This window comes from Siniperca chuatsi, linkage group LG3 (genome assembly GCF_020085105.1).
Source record: "Siniperca chuatsi isolate FFG_IHB_CAS linkage group LG3, ASM2008510v1, whole genome shotgun sequence".
Classification (NCBI taxonomy): Eukaryota; Metazoa; Chordata; class Actinopteri; order Centrarchiformes; family Sinipercidae; genus Siniperca; species Siniperca chuatsi.
In genome coordinates this window covers 20,083,161-20,101,927 of record NC_058044.1, presented here as the reverse complement: position 1 = coordinate 20,101,927, position 18,767 = coordinate 20,083,161, and the positions used below count along the sequence as shown (strand labels likewise).

General features: G+C 38.7%; 2 protein-coding genes across 6 annotated transcripts in view; both read right to left on the bottom strand.

Annotated features, from left to right (window-relative positions):
* Nucleotides 1-8,781, bottom strand: part of ubn2a (ubinuclein 2a) — a 31,437-nt gene extending 22,656 nt beyond the window's left edge. For 4 of the 5 annotated variants that reach the window (XM_044190980.1, XM_044190978.1, XM_044190977.1 and 1 more), the window contains exons 1-5: nucleotides 6,300-8,781; nucleotides 5,285-5,398; nucleotides 3,900-4,001; nucleotides 2,951-3,061; nucleotides 1,537-1,640 (exon numbers count right to left, since the gene is read on the bottom strand). In XM_044190980.1, the coding sequence (XP_044046915.1) occupies nucleotides 1,537-1,640; nucleotides 2,951-3,061; nucleotides 3,900-4,001; nucleotides 5,285-5,398; nucleotides 6,300-6,602 (734 nt within the window). In that variant the 5' untranslated portion in view covers nucleotides 6,603-8,781. The remainder of the gene's footprint in view (nucleotides 1-1,536; nucleotides 1,641-2,950; nucleotides 3,062-3,899; nucleotides 4,002-5,284; nucleotides 5,399-6,299) is intronic. The other variant, XM_044190981.1, reaches the window with a different exon arrangement.
* Nucleotides 8,782-8,918: 137 nt separating this feature from the next.
* On the bottom strand, nucleotides 8,919-18,676 carry ttc26 (tetratricopeptide repeat domain 26). Its single transcript, XM_044190982.1, has 18 exons — nucleotides 18,332-18,676; nucleotides 18,033-18,176; nucleotides 16,491-16,583; nucleotides 16,215-16,329; nucleotides 15,612-15,661; nucleotides 15,089-15,234; nucleotides 13,956-14,127; nucleotides 13,406-13,480; nucleotides 13,202-13,304; nucleotides 12,728-12,783; nucleotides 12,028-12,081; nucleotides 11,876-11,939; nucleotides 11,702-11,790; nucleotides 11,323-11,406; nucleotides 11,152-11,221; nucleotides 10,737-10,843; nucleotides 9,540-9,673; nucleotides 8,919-9,270 (listed from the first exon to the last, which is right to left on the bottom strand). Exons 1-18 carry the CDS (start codon nucleotides 18,332-18,334, stop codon nucleotides 9,156-9,158), a joined length of 1,674 nt encoding a protein of 557 aa, XP_044046917.1. The 5' UTR covers nucleotides 18,335-18,676; the 3' UTR covers nucleotides 8,919-9,155.
* Between the last annotated feature and the right edge of the window lie 91 nt (nucleotides 18,677-18,767).

Genomic DNA, 18,767 nt, shown 5'->3' with positions numbered 1-18,767 from the left:
TTTTCTGCTCATCTGTGTACAGTTGTGTTCTGTCTGATTCCTCAACATCTCAGCCACTATTTTCTGTACCAACAGAGAATAATCAGAAACCTGGATAAGGTGTTTAACACGCCACGGTATCCAGGTTTTTATTGGAGGACTCCAGATAGCATATTCAGGTTTCTCAAAACCGAGATACGGGCTTATTCAGGTTTCTGAAACCAGGATATGATGTTTAAATGCACAAACACATAACAGGGACACGGACAAAAACTGATCATGACCAGGATACTAGCGTGCATGTAAACATACTTCTCGTGTTGATGTTAGAGGGCGTTATTTTGTTTTGTTTGGCCCTAACCAATAAGTAACGAGTGACATATCCTCCCGCCAAAATCATTTTCAGTTGACACCAAAGCGATTTAAGAGTTGCTATTTCTGTAAGCTGACTTACAACAACAGATGAGTCAGTCTCATCCACACTTGTTGCCATTTTTCTGTCGTTATTTTATTATTAATGAAGCTAGCTAGTTATGTAGGAAGATGATATCCCCATTCTTTTTCCTGCCTACTAAGCTCTGATTGGTTGATTGGCAGAAATGACCATAAACAGGCACAACAATAGACCTACTTAAATTGTGAACAAATGTGAGATTATACATCCTAATAAGGCAACAAAGACAGTTCACATTCAAGAGGGACAGAAAAATGAGTAGAACAGGTTGAGGTAAAAAACGTAAGATGAAGAATAAATGAAACCCATGCGACAAATAAATAGACATTTTCACTGGCAAACTGAGGCATCGACACAAACTGACAAAGACGACTCAGAAACGTGGGATGAGCGTGGGACTGTGAGGATTAACCTGCAGTCTGCTCTGAAAGATCTGACACACACATACCTATATATAACATCATCTGTTTCATAATGGCACAATAGCTGCTACTATTTTCAGAATGGCGGCGAGAGTATTCGGCCTATCTGAGCATGGATAATGGAGCGTTTTCTAGAAGGTGGCTGGCTTGTCACAGCAACTAAGAGCAAGTCACAGTCAGCATCCCTGCCTCATGATAGATGTATGAGAGGATCCGCACAAAAGCACAGGAGTATAATGTCACACAGGGTGGTGGATTATTAGTGTGGTACAGAGTGGACAAATGCGTCATCACATATTCACAGTGGCCCACGAATCCATGGGTGTCCAAAAGGTCAACTTGTCAGGCACAGCAGAAAAACTTGCCCATTTACATAACAGTGTCTATGCGTTTTTGACATTTTAAAGTGACATGTTTTTCAATAGCTTGGCTTAATGGTAATGAATCATTTGATTAAGTGGGAGATGTTTTTAAAGGTCTATTTTAAAGATGCGTGAAACGGCCTCCTGACGAGAGACAAGGCAGGAGTTCAACTTGCTCAGATACTCAAGCCATTCATTAAGCTTCTTAATTAACATAAACACAAAATTTCCTTACATGAAGAAGCATAACTTAATCAAATAACAAGACAACCACAAACAATAAACACAGACAGTAATATTATACTGCCATGATTCTCACCCTTGTTTAGGTACTCTGTTCTTCTTCGGGTTCTTCTCTTCAAGATTGTTAACTTCCTTCTTTTTCCTCTTCTTAATCACCTGCCCCTTGTCGTCATTCAGCTTCTGAAACAAGAGCACATACAGTCCTTAACTCAAATAAGCAGATGACGACAGTGCACAGTGGCAAACGATCAATTATGTCTAAGGAACATACGCAGTGCTCTGTGTGTGTGTGTGTGTGTGTGTGTGTGTGTGAGAGAGAGTGTGTGAGTGAGCGTGCGTGTATGTCCTTCAGAGATTTCTCTTGATGTGGTGAAAGATAACATCTACATCACGTCACTAAAACCAGTGAAAATCAAGCTCCTGTTGGGAGGACATTCATATGCCTGTTGAGATCCTGCTGTGTCACATGTTGCATTAACCATGGGACAAGCAATAAAAATCAAAACTATATAATTCATAACGTCTATGACACATTACAGTTTCCTAGACCATTTGTCCACAGTATCCAAGGTGTTGTTTTGCCTCGCTGAACTTGGCACAGGCAGATCAGGGTTTTTTTTAGTAGTGCATTAAAAAACAAGAATAAGTGTTTTGAACTAAATACTAAAGTAAGCATGCTCATATGCTCTCAATGACAATGGCAAGTATAATGTTTACCATGTTCACCATCTTAGTTCAGCATGTTAGCATGCTAACATTTGCTTATTAGTAAAGGCAGGAAAGGTCAGAGGATCACCAAAGTCACTGGGATTTATCCTCTGAGGAACATGAATGTCTGTACAAAATGTTGTGCCAATCCATCCAATAGTTGTTGAGATATTTCAGTCTGGACCAAAATGGTGGACCTACCGACTGACTGACATTGCCAACCCTAGAGCCAAGCCATTAGTGTAGCTAAAAACTTATCTTGATCTATACTTGATCCTTTAGGTTCTGTGGTGCAAATAATTAGAATAAGTTACCTTTGCAAAATAATAAGTACCTAGAAATGATGGCTTACCAAAAATATGGATGTATAAGCTTATCATCCTAGTTTTTGTTAGTGTATGTAATTTATTTATATTTTCTGGATTTTTGACTTGGAGTGATTTTAATGGTAAAGATATAACTATTTATTGTGTTGGCTTGTTGGTAGTTTGACGTTGCCTAGTCACCTGGATTCCCTCATCTCTGCTCGTTTTACATCACGAACCACAATGGAATAACTCTGCGTCGTACTTATCTTTTATAGTAGCATGTAATTTCACAGACTCTCACAATCTCAAAAAAAAGTAATAAATAAAAAAAATTAATAACAACAACAACAACAACAACTAAACAAAATTTAAAAAATAAAAACCAACAGATATCTCCATATTTTTCCAGGCCTAAGAACATGTGTAACAATAATTTCTCTATGTTCCGTTATGTACGTGTTGAGGTAGTCTCACCTTGTCTCCCTCTCCCTCGGAGTCGGAGGCCGCTCTGAACTGCAGCGTGCCAGTGTTGATATAAAATCCTCCCAGCTTTGTGGTCAAAGACGCAGGCACCAGCTCATCATACTGAGAAAAAACAAAAACAACACAAGACAGTTTGTGGTATAAGATCAAAGGAATCTAGAAAACAATAAATCCTCTTACACAACAACAGATTTCAAAACATATTGAGTAAATGATAATGTTTTTTGTTAACATTTCACAAAGCAGCCCGTGCTCTTCTGTTGGTCAGTGAAAATGGATGACTTGTTGTGCGCCAAAATAAATAAATCACTAAAAAGAATCACAATCCCTCCAGGCCACAGATGAAACATTTTCCCATCATGGAGCATATCAAAACAGAAAAAGGGGTCAAACAGGCACTGCCAATTTGTAAGTGCAGAGAGGACAGGCAGCTATCAAAACAACAAAACAGTTATCATATAATGGCAGAAAATCCATACAAAGAGCATAATTCTACCTATTACAGTCAGACAGAGAGTGATATCCTCTGAATACTGAGCAACAAACGCTGTCAAACAAAAACACGTACAAGGAGCACGTACGTATTCATGAGTCATGAGAGTGATTTTAGACCGTAGTCTCAGGTTGGTTCTAGGAAGGGACAAGCATCTATCTTTAGAAGCGCCACTGAATGCACTGTATTAAAACGGCAAGCCAGGAAATAAATATTTAACCACAGAGGAATAATGTCTGCCTCAACACAACAAGACAAGAGAACAGCAGTTCAGGAATGTGATGAGGACAGCAAATTAATCCGCAGATAATAAAGGGAGAAAAGAGAACAATGTGCAATGTTATTATAAAGACTAAAGGGAGACATCTGCCCAAATTAAAGTGACATCCTGGAAAAAACAGACATGTGAAAAATAGCCTCTTCGTTAATAAAGTGAGGGGTACTCACAGCTTCTGAGTTGTCTATAAACGGATCTGTCTCGTCATAGCCAAAGCCTATATCAATCAAATCTTGCATTCTGTCCTTCCTCTTCTTTTTCCCTGTGTTACCCTGAAAAATAAAATAAAATAAAAAATAAAAAAACAATCCCAAATATTAATTTTTGATTTTGATTCACATAAAACTTCCTCCCATTTTTTCTAACCTTAATCTTAAAATGGCCCCTTTTCAGAGTAAGGTTCGACAAAATGTCCTCACTTTCTCCATGTGGCTGTTGTTTTAGCGGCGTTTGGTCTTAAGAACACAAACACACATTGGACAACTAGAGCCTGACCGATAAATCGACCGTGCCAATATATCGGCTGATATTGGCTTCTTACAGACATAGTGTTATTGGCATATATGTCAACCGATAAATAGAAGATAGTAGAAGAAATTGCACTACAGAAATGCCAAAGATACGTTGAGGTCGTACAGAAACACTTTCTCCATTACATAGTCTGTCCACCAGAGAGCACCAACTAGTTTATTTTTCAACTGTAAAATGTCCAGCTCAGTAGTATCTTGGTCACAGTTCTTTAAAAGCAAACAAAACAAACAAACAAGGGGATCTTTATTAAAAAATGTTTATGGAATGCATTAATGTAAAAAAATTAGTTAACGAGACATATTGTTACTGAATATTTTTAATTTCTTAAATATCAATATCAGCCTCAAAAATTCCATATCAGTCGAGCTATAGAAACAATCAATAAGTTATTAAATATATCGCTAAATATGTTTAACCGCCTCTATTTTTCCCCCCATTTTCCCTCATTAAAAAAGGTTGGGGTTTTTTTTTTGTTGTGGAGTTGTTTTTATCCAAATTGAGGGTCTAAAGATAGATTAGTGTTCCCTGTCGTACAGACTTTAAAGCTCTTTGAGGTCAATTTGTGATTTTGGGCTATATAAATTAAATTTACTTGATTCTAACAAGTTACTAAAACAAACCGACACAGTAATTTTAACTAATATATTAGCTTAATGCAAGTAGTGGTATATATGGAGGTATATGTTGGTCAGTAAGTAACATGAAATTGCAGTAAAGAAATACCAAAGATATATATGAGGTAATTTAGAAACCATGTCACCTTTATATTGTTTGTAAACCCCAGAAAGAAATGACAAGTAGATTTTTCAACTGTAAAATGTCTCACTCATGTTTGTTTAAGTTATGTGTTTATCAGCAGATATATCATTATTGGATTTTTGAAACTCAAATATTGATAATGGTATCAGCCTCAAAAATCCAGTATCGGTCGGGCTATAATTTGAACACGATCAGATTAGAAACACTTTAAATGTAGAGATTTAAAAAATAAATAATAATAATCAATAAAAAGATAATAACTCACATATTTATTTTCAAACTTTTTTGCCATGGCCTCAACCTGAAGCCGCTCTCTCTCGTCATCGTTGAAGGGGTCGTTGGGATTGTGGGCGGATGTCAGACTTGGATTATTCTTTGCCTGGAACAAACAATGAAAAATAACATTTAAATTTAAACAAATCATGAACAGGGATGATCAGATATCAGAGCTAAGGTTAGACAGTTTCAGTGCCCCTCACACTGAGACACAACCAGCTTCAGTGTAGTATCTTATCATGTTAAAAAAAATTAAATATATAAAAACAATATTGCCAGCAAACCTAAAATAACAATCCAAAAGCCACAACATATGCCAAACATGGCGCTAGCATGACCACCTTTTGGAGTGAAATAAGGAATATTTAATTATCCTGAGATTTGCAAACTTTTCCCAAATTTCCCACTCGTGTAAAACAACATTATAGCAAAAACTGGGTTATCCCAAACTGTACATAATCAAAACGAGGCGAGCTTGTCTTTGATCTCGCAGCGCTGACATTTATTTGCCTTGCTCCCATGCTACATCCTGGTACTTCCATCAGCAATGCTCTCTCATCTATCTATCACCCGCAGCCAGAGGGCCAAACTGCATGTGGCATTTCCAAGTGCTGTAATGGCTGTGTGACCGGGCTGTTGCTGGGCAAGTCTGAGTGAACAGGACAGGTAGCAGCACAAGATAAGCTTGGTCTCTCTGCATGTGCAAAAAGAGGAGGGCCCTTCGCTAAAAAAGCTACAGTCTGTTAGAGCGCAGCTGAAGTTGGGAAGCACACAGAGTGGACTGGCTGGCTGCGTGGCCAAAAACTGCTGCTGTCTTTTGTGTTGAGTCGCACTAACGGTCAGTTTCAACCACGCTCGTCCTCGGAAAGACAAGGTGCACTCCCCCTCCCCACCCCATTACTTAGCAATGACAAGTCCACACAAACACTTCCAAGAGCAATAAAATGAACTCCAGCTCCGGTCTCACCCGGCCTGGTGATGTTAGTTAAACTGGGAGATCCTACCTGGGGGTTTTGGATGAGTTCGCCGTAATTAAACTCGACGGAGGAGCGGTCGTCAGGCTCGGATAGGGACAGGTTGAGCCGCACCGTCGCCCTCTTCTCGGCTCCAGCCTTGTCCCCGTTGCTGGTTTTGCCAAGACGACCGTTGCTGGCAGCACCCCCTGCCCCGGTCGCTGCCTCGACCTCCCCGGCTCTACCGAAGTTGAAGTCGGCCTCATCCTCCAGCAGGCGTTTCCTAGACTCCGCGGCTGCTCCAGCTGTGAAGGCCGAGAGGGTGACAAATTGTACTTTTCTCGGTTCGGCCATTTGGATGAGCTGCCTGTCTGAACCTCGCTCCGGACAGACAGCGACAGCGAGGAGAAGAGCTACTTCGCGAAACTACTCCAAATTGGTGGATTGAAGGTGGTTTCGCGAAGCTCCGACGGCTGCTCAGTGCCTAGACGGATGTTAGGGTCTCCTCCGCACCATACGAATTGAACTCCAGGGGATGCGACGGTCGGGGAAAAGTTGTTTTTTCGGCAGCTACTTGCATCCTCAATTTGCTATGGGACCGAGACATTCACAGGAGCCATCTTGGGTTTCGGGAGTAAATAAAATATCAGAAGAGAGGGTCGCTGCGCCTGCGCGTACGCTCAGAGCGGAAGCATCGTGACACAGGGGGGTCATCACGTCCAATCACCGTGTGCCCCGATCCTAAACCCGCCTCTGTCACAACAGGCGATAATAACAACACTATCAGTACTATTATGACCTTTATAAAGTGTCTGAGGGAAGGACAGGCTGTGGGATATACAGACCGCATGCTGTCTGTATCCAGATATCGATTAACGGAACCGACACCTTACATTGATGCCTTTCTTTGTGTCTATTCAGGAAAATGCTGAATTGTGCATTTTTCTACAATGGCACCAGCACACACTCAAAACATCAAAACGAAATGGAAGAAAGAAAGCCAGATGATTGGCTGTCCCAGTTAACCTCCCCAACACAGATGATTTAGTTACAGGCACTAATGACCACCTGTTGATACACAGTTAAGTGTAGCAGACATGCTCCTAATTACGATAAACTGTGTAAAGAGATTAAAATTTGACTTTCTGCGCTTGGTACTGTGGTGGAAACCATGGCTGGATTAACCTGTTAGAAAGCACCAGGGCAACATTTTGCTGTTGGGCCCCTGTTAACCCCCTACTACCTTGGGGGTTAATAGCAATGTGGCCAGTCCTGTCAAGGTGCCAAATTTGCAATTGAAAGAGCTCTTCACAGATTTTACACGAGGATCAGTTTAATCGTCAAGAGCAGTACAACTTAGATTACGTCTACGTTAAGCAGTCTAAATTTTAAAACAGCGTTTTCGTGTGAAAACGATTTGCCGCGACATTAGCATTTCCAGGTCGTTTTTGTAGGGACCTCTGTCCACAATGTTAACCACGAGGTTTAATGACAGATGCTATTGAATTGCATTATGGGAAATGTAGGGGGGGTTTTATGTGTTTTTGAAACGTGTTTTTGAAGCTTGACTTACACTAGGGACTAAAATTCAGGATTTCCCTGCCTCTGCTGCTTTAATTGTGACCATTCTTGTTTTAAACTCTCTTGCAAAAAAAAAAAACCCTAACTTTATGGAAGTACAATACTAAATCAATGGAGTACTCCTTTAACCTTGTTATACTAACAGGAAGTGGTACATTTCATGCACTAATGCATGCTAATCAAACAACTGCAACTTTGGCATGCCATTTCCAAATAAATTTCACTAAGAAAAAAGCTAAATGTTTCTCCAGAGATTCAATTGTTAATAGTTATTAAAGAATACTTTTGTTAGTTTACTTGTTTCCTATGATGTTTCTGCAGCTGCCTCACCACCATTTGCATTTTATTCTCATGTTTTGCAGCTGTGAGCAGCTTCTCCAATTCCTTTGCAATGTAGTGCTTCAACAGGACACTCAAAAAATCAAGGGTTGTTTAGTTTGGATACTGACTTATTTTAGTATACTTAATTTTGTTACTTTTCCACTACATACTCAAAACCTGCTTAGAGTCAGTATGAAGTATACAATTCACACAGCACAAGTGTAGCAGCAAAGCTGACTAATTCCTGTACATTAAACTGTGAGGAAATTCAAGTTGGGGATGGATCCTTGTATTTTCTCTATTTCATTCTGCATACTCACTCGCTGGATCTTTTTTTTTATTTTACTGGGTAAATATCACATTCACATATGCAAGTGGACTAACAGACACTTGTCTTTTAATTAATTTCTGCTTCATTTTGTTTTTGTATTTCATTTATATCAAAGATGAACAGAAAACAAAATTGAGATGCCAAAAAATCTTTCATTTTGATTGTCTCTTAAAAATAATGGTAAATACATATATGTATATGTTTAATTTGCGCTTGATAATTCTATTTATTTTCTTATTCTTGTTTATTTTTTCTCTTCCTCTACAGTATACGCTCATAACTTGCCCCTGCTTTTTTTTATCTTAATCATTCTGTTCTTTCTTGTTATGCAAATTGTTTTTGTATTTTTGTAGTGCTTAAAAAAGCTGAGAAAAAACAGTGTGAAGTCAGTTAACTGCTCTGAAATTCATACAGATTAATCACAGACAACATGAAAGTCATTTTAAAAATACATAGTCACATTTTAATACAAATATACAAGTACATAGAGATTTGCTATTCAAAACTACAGTATAGCAGAGATAATAGCTCAATATTTCTTTGCTTCATGTTGCTTCGCTATCATTCACACAATTCATTCAAGTGAAATGACCAAATGCACTATAATGACTGCTGATGTCTGCATAATGTAGCTACTCTTGATGTAGTGAGCTGAAGTTTAGTGCCGAAGGCTGTCATGAGAGGAGGACTCTGTTGTCTTTGGCCCACTTCCTCAGAGCTCGGATGATGTATTCAACCTGCGGGTTTCCTGAATTTCGCAGCAGAGACACCACCTCTTTAAGGGTCTCCCTAGAACACAAACAGGATATGCAAGGAAACAAGATTAGATCAAGAATGCACCATCTCTCATGTTTCTTTTATTTAGCCATCTCACCCACTCAAACAGACCACAGACATTTGATATGCGAGTCCAGATGTTATTCGGTTTTACTGGGTAATGACAGGGATTTCTTTGACGAATTATGTTTTGCAACTAATGAAACTAAGAAAACGTTGTTAAATGTGTTATGATAAAATCAAGACCCACATTACTGCACAGGAAAAAGAGAGAAACATACTTGGACTCCTTGTTCGCCAGTATGAGCTGGAAGATGCCGACACATGCCCCTCTCTTGCCTTCCCAGTAGTTGGAGCCTGGGTCCAGTTTCTCCAGTGCATCAAACGCTTTGGCTGCATAGTAGAACTGGCCCATCTGAAACAACAGACTGTAATCATGAGCACTAGTATGCGATGCATTGACTTCCCAATAACGGATGGGAAATGGTAAGAGAAATATATCACAAAAACGGGCAGGTAGAGAGCGAAATGTGAAATTTCTCCATTTAAGGTGACGTTTGGGAATCAAGCTTATATATACGTTTGACATATTTGAGTTCAGGAAACGGGTATGCCTTGGAATTTTGTAGCCCCTGCCCTTAGCAATAAATGATGGTATTTTAACAGAGAAACAGCCAGATGAAGACATTGGTGCAGTTGTACTTAAATAGAGCTGAAACAATTAGTCGACTGACAGAAAAGTAATCTGCCAGCTATTTTGACAATTGATTAATTGTATGAGTCTATTTATTCATGAGTGTATGAAAAATGCCAAAATCTGATGTTGCCAGCTTCTTAAATCTGAATATATTCTGCTTTCCTTAATTTGATTTCATTATAAACTGAATTTGGTTTTGGACTGTTGGTCGGACAAAACAAGACATCTGAAGATGTCAACTTGGGCTGTGAGAAATTTTTACAGACCAAACAATAATATATTAATCGAGAAAATTATCTGCAGATTAACCAATAATGGAGATCATCATCAATTGCAGCCCTAAACTTAAATTCAGAGGAAAAAAACTAATGAATATTCTTACTAGGGCTGTAAATTAGTACTATTTAATATTTATTAATCTGTTTATTATTTTTCGATTAATCGTTTAGTCAAACAAATCAGTTTCCCAGAACCCACAGTGATATCTTGATATGACTTGTTTTGTCTGACCAAGAGTCCAAAACTGAAAGATATTCAATATACAATAATATGAAGCAGTGAAACTCACATTAGAGAAGCTGGAACCAGAGAATGTTTTGCCTGATATATGACTTAAACAATTAATTGATTATCAAAATTGTTGGCGATTCATTTTCTGTCAGTCGACTAAGCGATTAACTGACTAATTGTTTGAAAAATAATTCATACATTTACACTTGTATTCCCATTTAAGTGGTCACCAAAGATGATACGGGAGGCAGAGTACAGAGGATGATGTCACCTTGTAGCAGTCGTTGGCAATGAGCTGCAGCAGACTGAAGGAATCAGAGGAAGTGCCCATCTTCAGATAGAGCTCCCAGGCAAACCGACCCTTCTGGTTCATTATGTCTGACAAGAACAAGACCCGTGTTCAATAATCCATCATTCACAGGCAGCTTTTATAGGTTCAGATTTGGAAAATATTAAATGCCAGTGGGCAGGTTTTATTGATGTGGATTAAGTCAAGAAAGGAAGAAATATCTTTTAATGGAGATATCCATTTCTTAGAGCTGTTGAGCATAGCACCAGCAAGAGTGACGCTTAAGTCTTTACAAGCCTGAGGTTAGAAATCTGAATTGTTCTACATGAATGAATCTGCCTTGCAGAAAGATTTTTGTAATTAAATATACTGTCATCAATACGACTACTATACGTACAGCATCGTGCCAACCAGCTGAGGTAAACATAGTCATTCTTGATCTTTTCACTCTGAATCAGCAGAAAAATCTGAAAGAAATATTAAAATTAGTCCAAAACAATAGTCAGCAACTTGACTGAATCAAAGTCTGTAAAAAGCAGTTGTGTAGATGTATACTGAAGGAAGGTACCTCCTCTGCTTCTTTATAGTTGCCAAGGGCCGCTTTAGCCTGAGCATAGTTGAAGTTGAACGTATCGTCATTATAGAAGTAACCCTGAAAAAAGAAAAGCACAGTTATGCCTACACAAAAAGTGTCCATATGTCCAAACAAAAGTGTCAGCTTTTTGCTGGTGGTGCAAATCACAGGGAAGAAAGAAAAACACACATACCTGAATAAATGCACTGCATCTGTAAAGCACTACTTGACATCTGAAGTGACACCTATCACCCAGTCTGTGGGAGTCTTTTTTCAACCCCCACTTACATACTGAGTATGTAAAGTAATATCACTGTGACTCTTCACAGGAATACACCATATAATGCATGCCTTGTACTGAGCAAACACTAACCTTGACTGAGTTTAGATATATGAGAACATCTTCAAACTGTCTCAAGAGGAAGAAGCAGGAGGCCATGCACTGTCTGCCTGGAATGGTATCTGAAAGTGAAAAATATGTTATACACACATGCTCACACAGTGTTGCTTTAAAGGATCATATTGATCAAATTTCTACTCAATGTACCACATTCGCTGGCCGAGCCTCCGACCAACTGAAAAAACTGCTGAGCAATTTTCAGGTGATCCCTCTGAAACATAAAAGCACAATAACAAACATTTGTCTCGGACTCACTGTTAACAAATGTGTTTGTGTTTAACTATTATAGAAATACTCACTGATCCAATTTCTTGTCCCAATGCAGCATTTACCACTCCTTTCAAAATATACTCCTGAGAAAATAAAGGATCAAAGTAAAAAACTTCATAGGCTCTCTTGTCTAGAATTTAAAAAGGGAGAAAGGCAACCCTTATTATCTCGATAGAAAACACACACAAAAAACACACTTAAAAGCAATAATTCACTTGTGGGTAAAAATAAAAAAGTGAAATACTTCTTTTTTCATTGCTGCTTCAAACCCCATCAAAATCCACTTCAACAAGTAAAAGAATGCATAAAAGATTTACAAAAGTCAAACAATCAGTTTCACATGCCTTCAGATCCAGGCGACATTATGGTGCTTTTGAAGATAAAAAACTGGTCACATAAAAGAAAAGGCTCTTCAGGAACTCTTAAGTGGCGCGAGGAGAAGAGGTTTATTAACAGGCTTCATTTAATCTGGCATGATTCTGGTTTTCATTGTACATTTTCTTTGCTGTAAAAGAGTATAACCTATAAACCCAAAATGAACGCAAAATAATCAATAGCTGGTGAGTTAAGCACAAGATGTAGTTAAACACAGTTACTGTATTATATTTATTCACGTTGGAGTGAAACTATGCAGATCTGGAGTCTCTTATTGAGGCCAAATAGTTACATCGCCCTTGAAAGAACAAGTGTAATATCACATTAAAACTCAATGTTGCGTTGAATCATTACCTGAGGTGTTGTGGGCACCAAATCTTGGATGAGGTTGTAGGCTTCCTGGACATCATCTGGAAGTGTAAAATGGAGCATGTGAACCCCTGAGCTAGGGCAGCTTTTCTCTGCATCATGGAAACAGGGATGCTGCATTTACATTAAATGTTGCCTGATAAACGTGACAGTATAAGGACCGGATGAGGAGAAAGAGTGTGATTTAATTTTGTTGTATACTGTTTCATCATTTTTAGTTTACTTTAAATGTATTATACAGTATACCTTGTTTGTAATACTTTGTTTTTGTATTCATAACTCATCTTGGATGAATATAGTTGATTGCATTTGTGAATAAAAGGTCTAAAGATCTCATCACTCATCACTATTACGAGATCACTCCTAATCTTACAGTAAAATCCTGCATTCATGCATTTTAATGGAAATATTTTCCTTATTTTGTATGTTCCAGAGACCTGCAATGCCATGGCTACACACCTTGTCTGAGATAGTAGATGACCAGGTTGAGTCTGGCCTCAGGGATCACATCGATCAGAGGAGGCAGCACCTGCAACGCCCCCTCCCCACCACGAAACACCACCTGCAGAACACAGCAGCGAGATTCAGAGAGTGGAAAAGTAGCATGTAAGTCACTAGTGCACACACCTACACACTCACAGTTAGAGCTTGTGAAGAGCTTACCAGGTTGTGTCGGATAAGCTCCTTAGCAAACTCAAAGGAGCAGGAGGAGATGTCGATTAGGTTCTTCAGCTCAGCCTAAGAGGGAGACAATGCACACATAAGTCAGACCTACCACCGGTTACTCTCCCCAAAGAAATGAAAAGGGCAAGCAGTTACTTACTCATCTGTAATGGTGCATGAGGGGATACATTTCCACTAAAAGCACAAATACTGTACACTGACACCACTGAAAATATCTTTAATTTACTTTGGACTACTTAGGACTTTGAACTGTTGTTTTAATTTCTAATACCTGCCATTGCATAATTTGTTGGATTTTTTTTATGTTAATCTATTGGTGCGTGGTGATAGAGCCACAAACATAGATATATGAAATAAATATTTTGGTTTTCCTTTTTGGAAAAACGTTTGCTTCTTCATTTCACTGTTAAAATAATAACCTTTAACCTTTCGGGCGATCAGTTCTTACACAAATATCGACTGACTTCACACAAAACACGTCAATATGAAGAACAACCAAAGGGATATGCAACAATCAAACACTGAGTACCTCAGCTGCCTTGCCATTGTAGAGTCTGAAGTGGTTGCAGGCCTTGAGGTTGAGGGCAATAGTGGAGTCAGGGATGCTCTGCAGGTACACGGCCAACACCTCCTGGGACACATCATAGTAGTCCAGCTTGTAGTAACACAGAGCCACGTAAACTTTCAGGGCCAGAAAATCTCTGAAAGACAAGACGCAATTTGATGATTTTCTTTTAAATGAACAAATATATGCCATTTATAACAGGAAATGTTTGCAAATGTTACCCATGTCATGAATTAAAACTCACTATTATCGTATGTTGCTTGACACAGTAGCGTGTATACAGATGTCATTAAACCAAATTATGACTTAAATCAGATGAGTCATTCAAAAATTCATTCAAAAGTTACCTGTGGTACAGTTTTAGAAGCTATAGCAAGGTACTTTTTTTCTTTCATAGTCAATTTTCATAGTCAACATTGCATTTCAGCAAATGATAGGTCTTCTTATTATTGTACATTATAATAACAAATATCTTTATAAATGGAATTTATAAAATACATTTTTATTGAAATCCCACAAAGTGCAAAAAAGCCAGAGACAAGAAGTTATCATAGTAAAAAAAGAGACAAACAGCAACATCAAGGCTTTGGGAAAGTAGGCTGGTACTCTGGGTTTTTCTGCAATCTTCTCTGAGGGAAATACGCAGATTTTTGTATAACCCTATTTTGATATTTCTGCATAATTTCCTTTAGCATTCAGAAGAAGGTAAGTAGTAAGGCTAATTTGCATTCGAAAAGTGTGCTGTCAACCTAGTAAAAAACCTCAGATGCACGTTGGCCCACACACGCCACAAAGACATGAGTAGATCACTGAGAGAAGTGGAACAGGATATCTACTGAAATCAAAGTCTTTCATTTTCTTACCCTTGCTACTACAGATACAGCATATCAGCGTTAGAGGAAGCTAGCTCAGCAGGTCTGCTGCACTTACACTTGAATTATCTTTATGGTTCCACAAGGCGTGAAGCACATGAAATCTAACACTCCTCCATTAACAACTCACACCTGTCAAGGTGGCGCTAGGATGGCACATGCGCCCAAGTGCAGCAGGACTGTGAAACTGATTTAAGAGAGTAAAAGGCAGGGGAAAGCACAGACCTGTTCTGCAGCAGAAGGCGTTTATAGATGTCTATAGCCTCCTGGTAATGGGAGCGCATGTAGTGGATAGATGCCAGGCTCAGCTGGTCCTCTGTCACATCCTCCAGGTTCTGGTGGAAACCCATCAGCTTCTTCTCATCGTTGAACTGAGACACAATGTGAAGACAATGAAGAAATACATGATGCAAAAATGTGATCACAATGACACAAAAAGCTAAAAAGTATGGCGGGGAACACAGGTCTGTGTTGAGATGAAAGTCAGATGCACAGAAAATTTATAATACAAATGCTGGAAATACCACAAAGTTGTCCTCATTATTGAGCTCAGATGAAACAAGGAGGAATGGGATGGAATAAACTATAACATCAGTATTGACATGAATACAGTATGTTTCTCTCATTTTATGGACATAAACCTGTATCTACAATGCAGGGTTGCTCAGCAGTGAATTGTTAGTGATCAAGTGAAGGCAGAGAGGAAGATTATACACACAATAGTAAAATAATATAATAGTTTTCCAACCTTGTGAGCCAAGTGGAAGAGTAGTCGGTTTTGGAGAGGTGACATCGGAGCTAAAGACAGCAAGAGATACCAAATTTAGTTAGACAGCAAACCAGAAGAGAATAAGAGGTCCAATCCATTAACATCGTAACCTTGCTCTCAGCGATCACATAACTGACTGAACAGCATTGTATGTGATCTGGCAAAAAATGTACACAATAACTGATTGGAGGAGTGAATTAATGGGAACTGAAAGTGTACAGCAAACCCATTTAGAAAAGTCTGCTAAATCTACCGAATCCCAGTGTGTACCTCAAGTTGCAAAAAAGTAGTAGAAGCCGACAAGTAATTATCAGACTTTCTGAATAAAGCCTTGTGCACAATAACTGTTTTAATTGAAGGTTGTCCAAAAATACACTATATGGCCAAAGGTATGGGAACAACCATATGCACAAAAAATTGTGGGATTTCTGTGTGTGCATACTTGGTGACATTTGGATTATGTTTCGGTGAGCTACAAAAAAAATCTGATATTGTAAAATATGTCAGTAAAATTTGTGTTATTTTTAACTGAAATCACATGAATGAGTACATGATTGAAAAATACTCAGCTGGAACGCCTACCCTTAGATGCAGCCTCCTCAGCCTCTTTATAGAGCCCCAGAAAAAACAGGGCACAGGCCAGATAGACCCACACCTCAGCAGAACATTCAGGCTTCATGGTCAGAGACTTGTACTCCTGCCAGAACATGATAAGGAAATATTACAAATGTGATCAGACCCTACAAAAACAGGTATTCAGAATTTGTTATTTAAATACATTTAGGGTATTTTATGTGTAATTCAGTGTACTCAGCTATACACACTCATTCAGACACACACATATACAACAGAAAATACCTCCATAACTTTCTTGTAATCACCCAAGTGAAAGGCGCAGTAGCCAATCCAGAGGTCTGCATGCTCCTGTTTCTCTCCAATACTTCTCTGAAACTAGAGATGACACGGCAACACATCAGCAGCAGTGCAGCAGCATTCAGTAATACAGTGTTGTCTGTAGCATAGATGTGGGAGTGATTCTATTTCTGAAACTTTAATTCCAGGGCATGACACAGGATAATCTGTAAAAAAAAAAAAATAATAGTCAGCCCCTCTGCGAAAGTGCAGCAATTATTTATTCAGCTGCAGGGGCAAGTTAGCCCAGTAGTTCCATCTCTGCCAACCGAGCTATTCAAACTGAACCATCACATTTGGATATTTTTTATTATAGGAAATGACTGCTTCATTCCTGAATTTTGAAAAAATATAGTCAAATCAATCAAAGGAAGGCAAAGACAGTAACTAACAGACCACTTACTTTATTGGTCTTAAGAGTCTACACAGCAGTATTGGTTGCTATTACTGGAGCGGAGTGGAGACAAAACTAGAAATACAGAACATAGCCCGACCAATAGACGATCGACATAATGAGGTCGATACCAGCATTGATATTTGGGAGTTTATAAAATCCAATAACGAGATATATTTGCCAATAGTATTTTTTTAAACATAAACTAACAATCTTGATACAGACCCTTAGATTTGTTATTTTTTGTGTTTGTGTTTGTGACCAAGATAAATATTAAGACATTTCACAGTTGAAAAATAAACTTCTCAGTGCTCTCTGGTGGACAAACTATGTAATCGTGAAGTTTTTAAATTACCTCTAACCTACTTTGCCATTTCTCTACTCTCTCTACATTTACACCAATACCAATATATCGGCCAATATCAGCCAATATATAGGTATGGCCGATTTATCAGGCTAGTTATAATACAGAACTGTATTTACATAATAATCCTAGAGTTTGCTGTGAGTGTGACCAATTCACACAAATGAAAAACTATTAAGAATCTAGCTTATCTCTCCATAGTGTAATGTGCCCACTCTGACCTCATCTGTTACACCACACATCCTCCAAGCGTCCTTGCCTCCTGCTCCTGCCTCCTTCCCCTACCACCTTGAATTTGGAGCGATATGAAGAACCAATGATAGACTGGACTTATTTCATTTGATTAATTTCACCAAACCAAATCCTCTGACTTTTTTTTAAAGGTTATTTAGCATTTACTACTTTGGCAGTGAACCGAGTGCAGTTCTGTTAAATTATAATCCAATTGTTGTATTTATTCTACTACTTGTAACAATAATAATTATGAAGTGACACTTTATTAGGCCTTGCAACTGCAAATTGTTCAGATGTCAGTCAGCCGCAGTACAGCACACAGAGCTAGTAAGGATTGATCCATGAATGCATGTCTGCATGGGATCTCTAACATGTGCCTTCTAGTGAAGGGGGGCCCTCCCTCAAAAGCCTAAGCACGTAGTTATTATCTTTATTGGCCCATGATTTGGACTGAGTATTTATTTTAAGTTATGTGTGTGTAACTAAATTACAGTACCTCTAACAGTGTCAAGGCCCCAAGGTAGTCTCTCTGTTGCAGGTATTCCTCCAAGCAGGGAACCTTTGTCTTGTTTTTCTTCTTTTTCTCACTGATGCTCACCGGTGTCTCTCCTCCCACGGCTGGCTTCATGCGAGAGAGGATCTGCCAAGGTACAAAATTAGATTTTTTCACGTTATCACATACCTTTGAGTGGGTTGGGGTCAACATGCACGACAATTTCAGAAATAGGTTAACTTATGATATTGCTATAGCATTATAATAGTCCGGGTATGAGGTATGCAAAAACGTTAACTCACCATGTTGACGAGTCTTTCTTGAAGAGGTACCTAGCTAAGACTTGTTTATCACTAACCTAGGTAACGTTGGGTGTTCCTGTCTATGAAAACACAAATTGTTAGCTCAACGTTAACCGCTAACTAGCTGTTACGTTCGCTACCTAACGTTAGGTTTTAGCTACCTAGTTTCATTTCATTTTGGCATTAAACTGAATTCTCTTACGACTAACATGGCCGTGATAAAGTGACAGTTTAACAAGTTTTTCCACTATCTCGTGGAGAATTTTGTACGATGTTGGATAACGTTAGTTTAGTTTATCCGCAGCATAGATTTCGCTTTCCGCTCTCGTATTTTCAAATTAATGGTACAAGCAAAGGACCTTGAAATGTAGGCAGGCAGTTAAACACCTATTCAGGGTGAAGTCTTGATGTGACACATATTATGGCCCTCTTCTGA

What these genes read in the sequence shown, in the direction of transcription:
- ttc26 (XM_044190982.1), bottom strand. An exon ending in GGGCCTTGACACTGTTAGAG is followed by an intron (nt 16,584 to 18,032) that starts GTACTGTAATTT and finishes TGTCATCTCTAG; the next exon opens with TTTCAGAGAAGTATTGGAGA. An exon ending in TCTTCCACTTGGCTCACAAG is followed by an intron (nt 15,235 to 15,611) that starts GTTGGAAAACTA and finishes ATTGTGTCTCAG; the next exon opens with TTCAACGATGAGAAGAAGCT.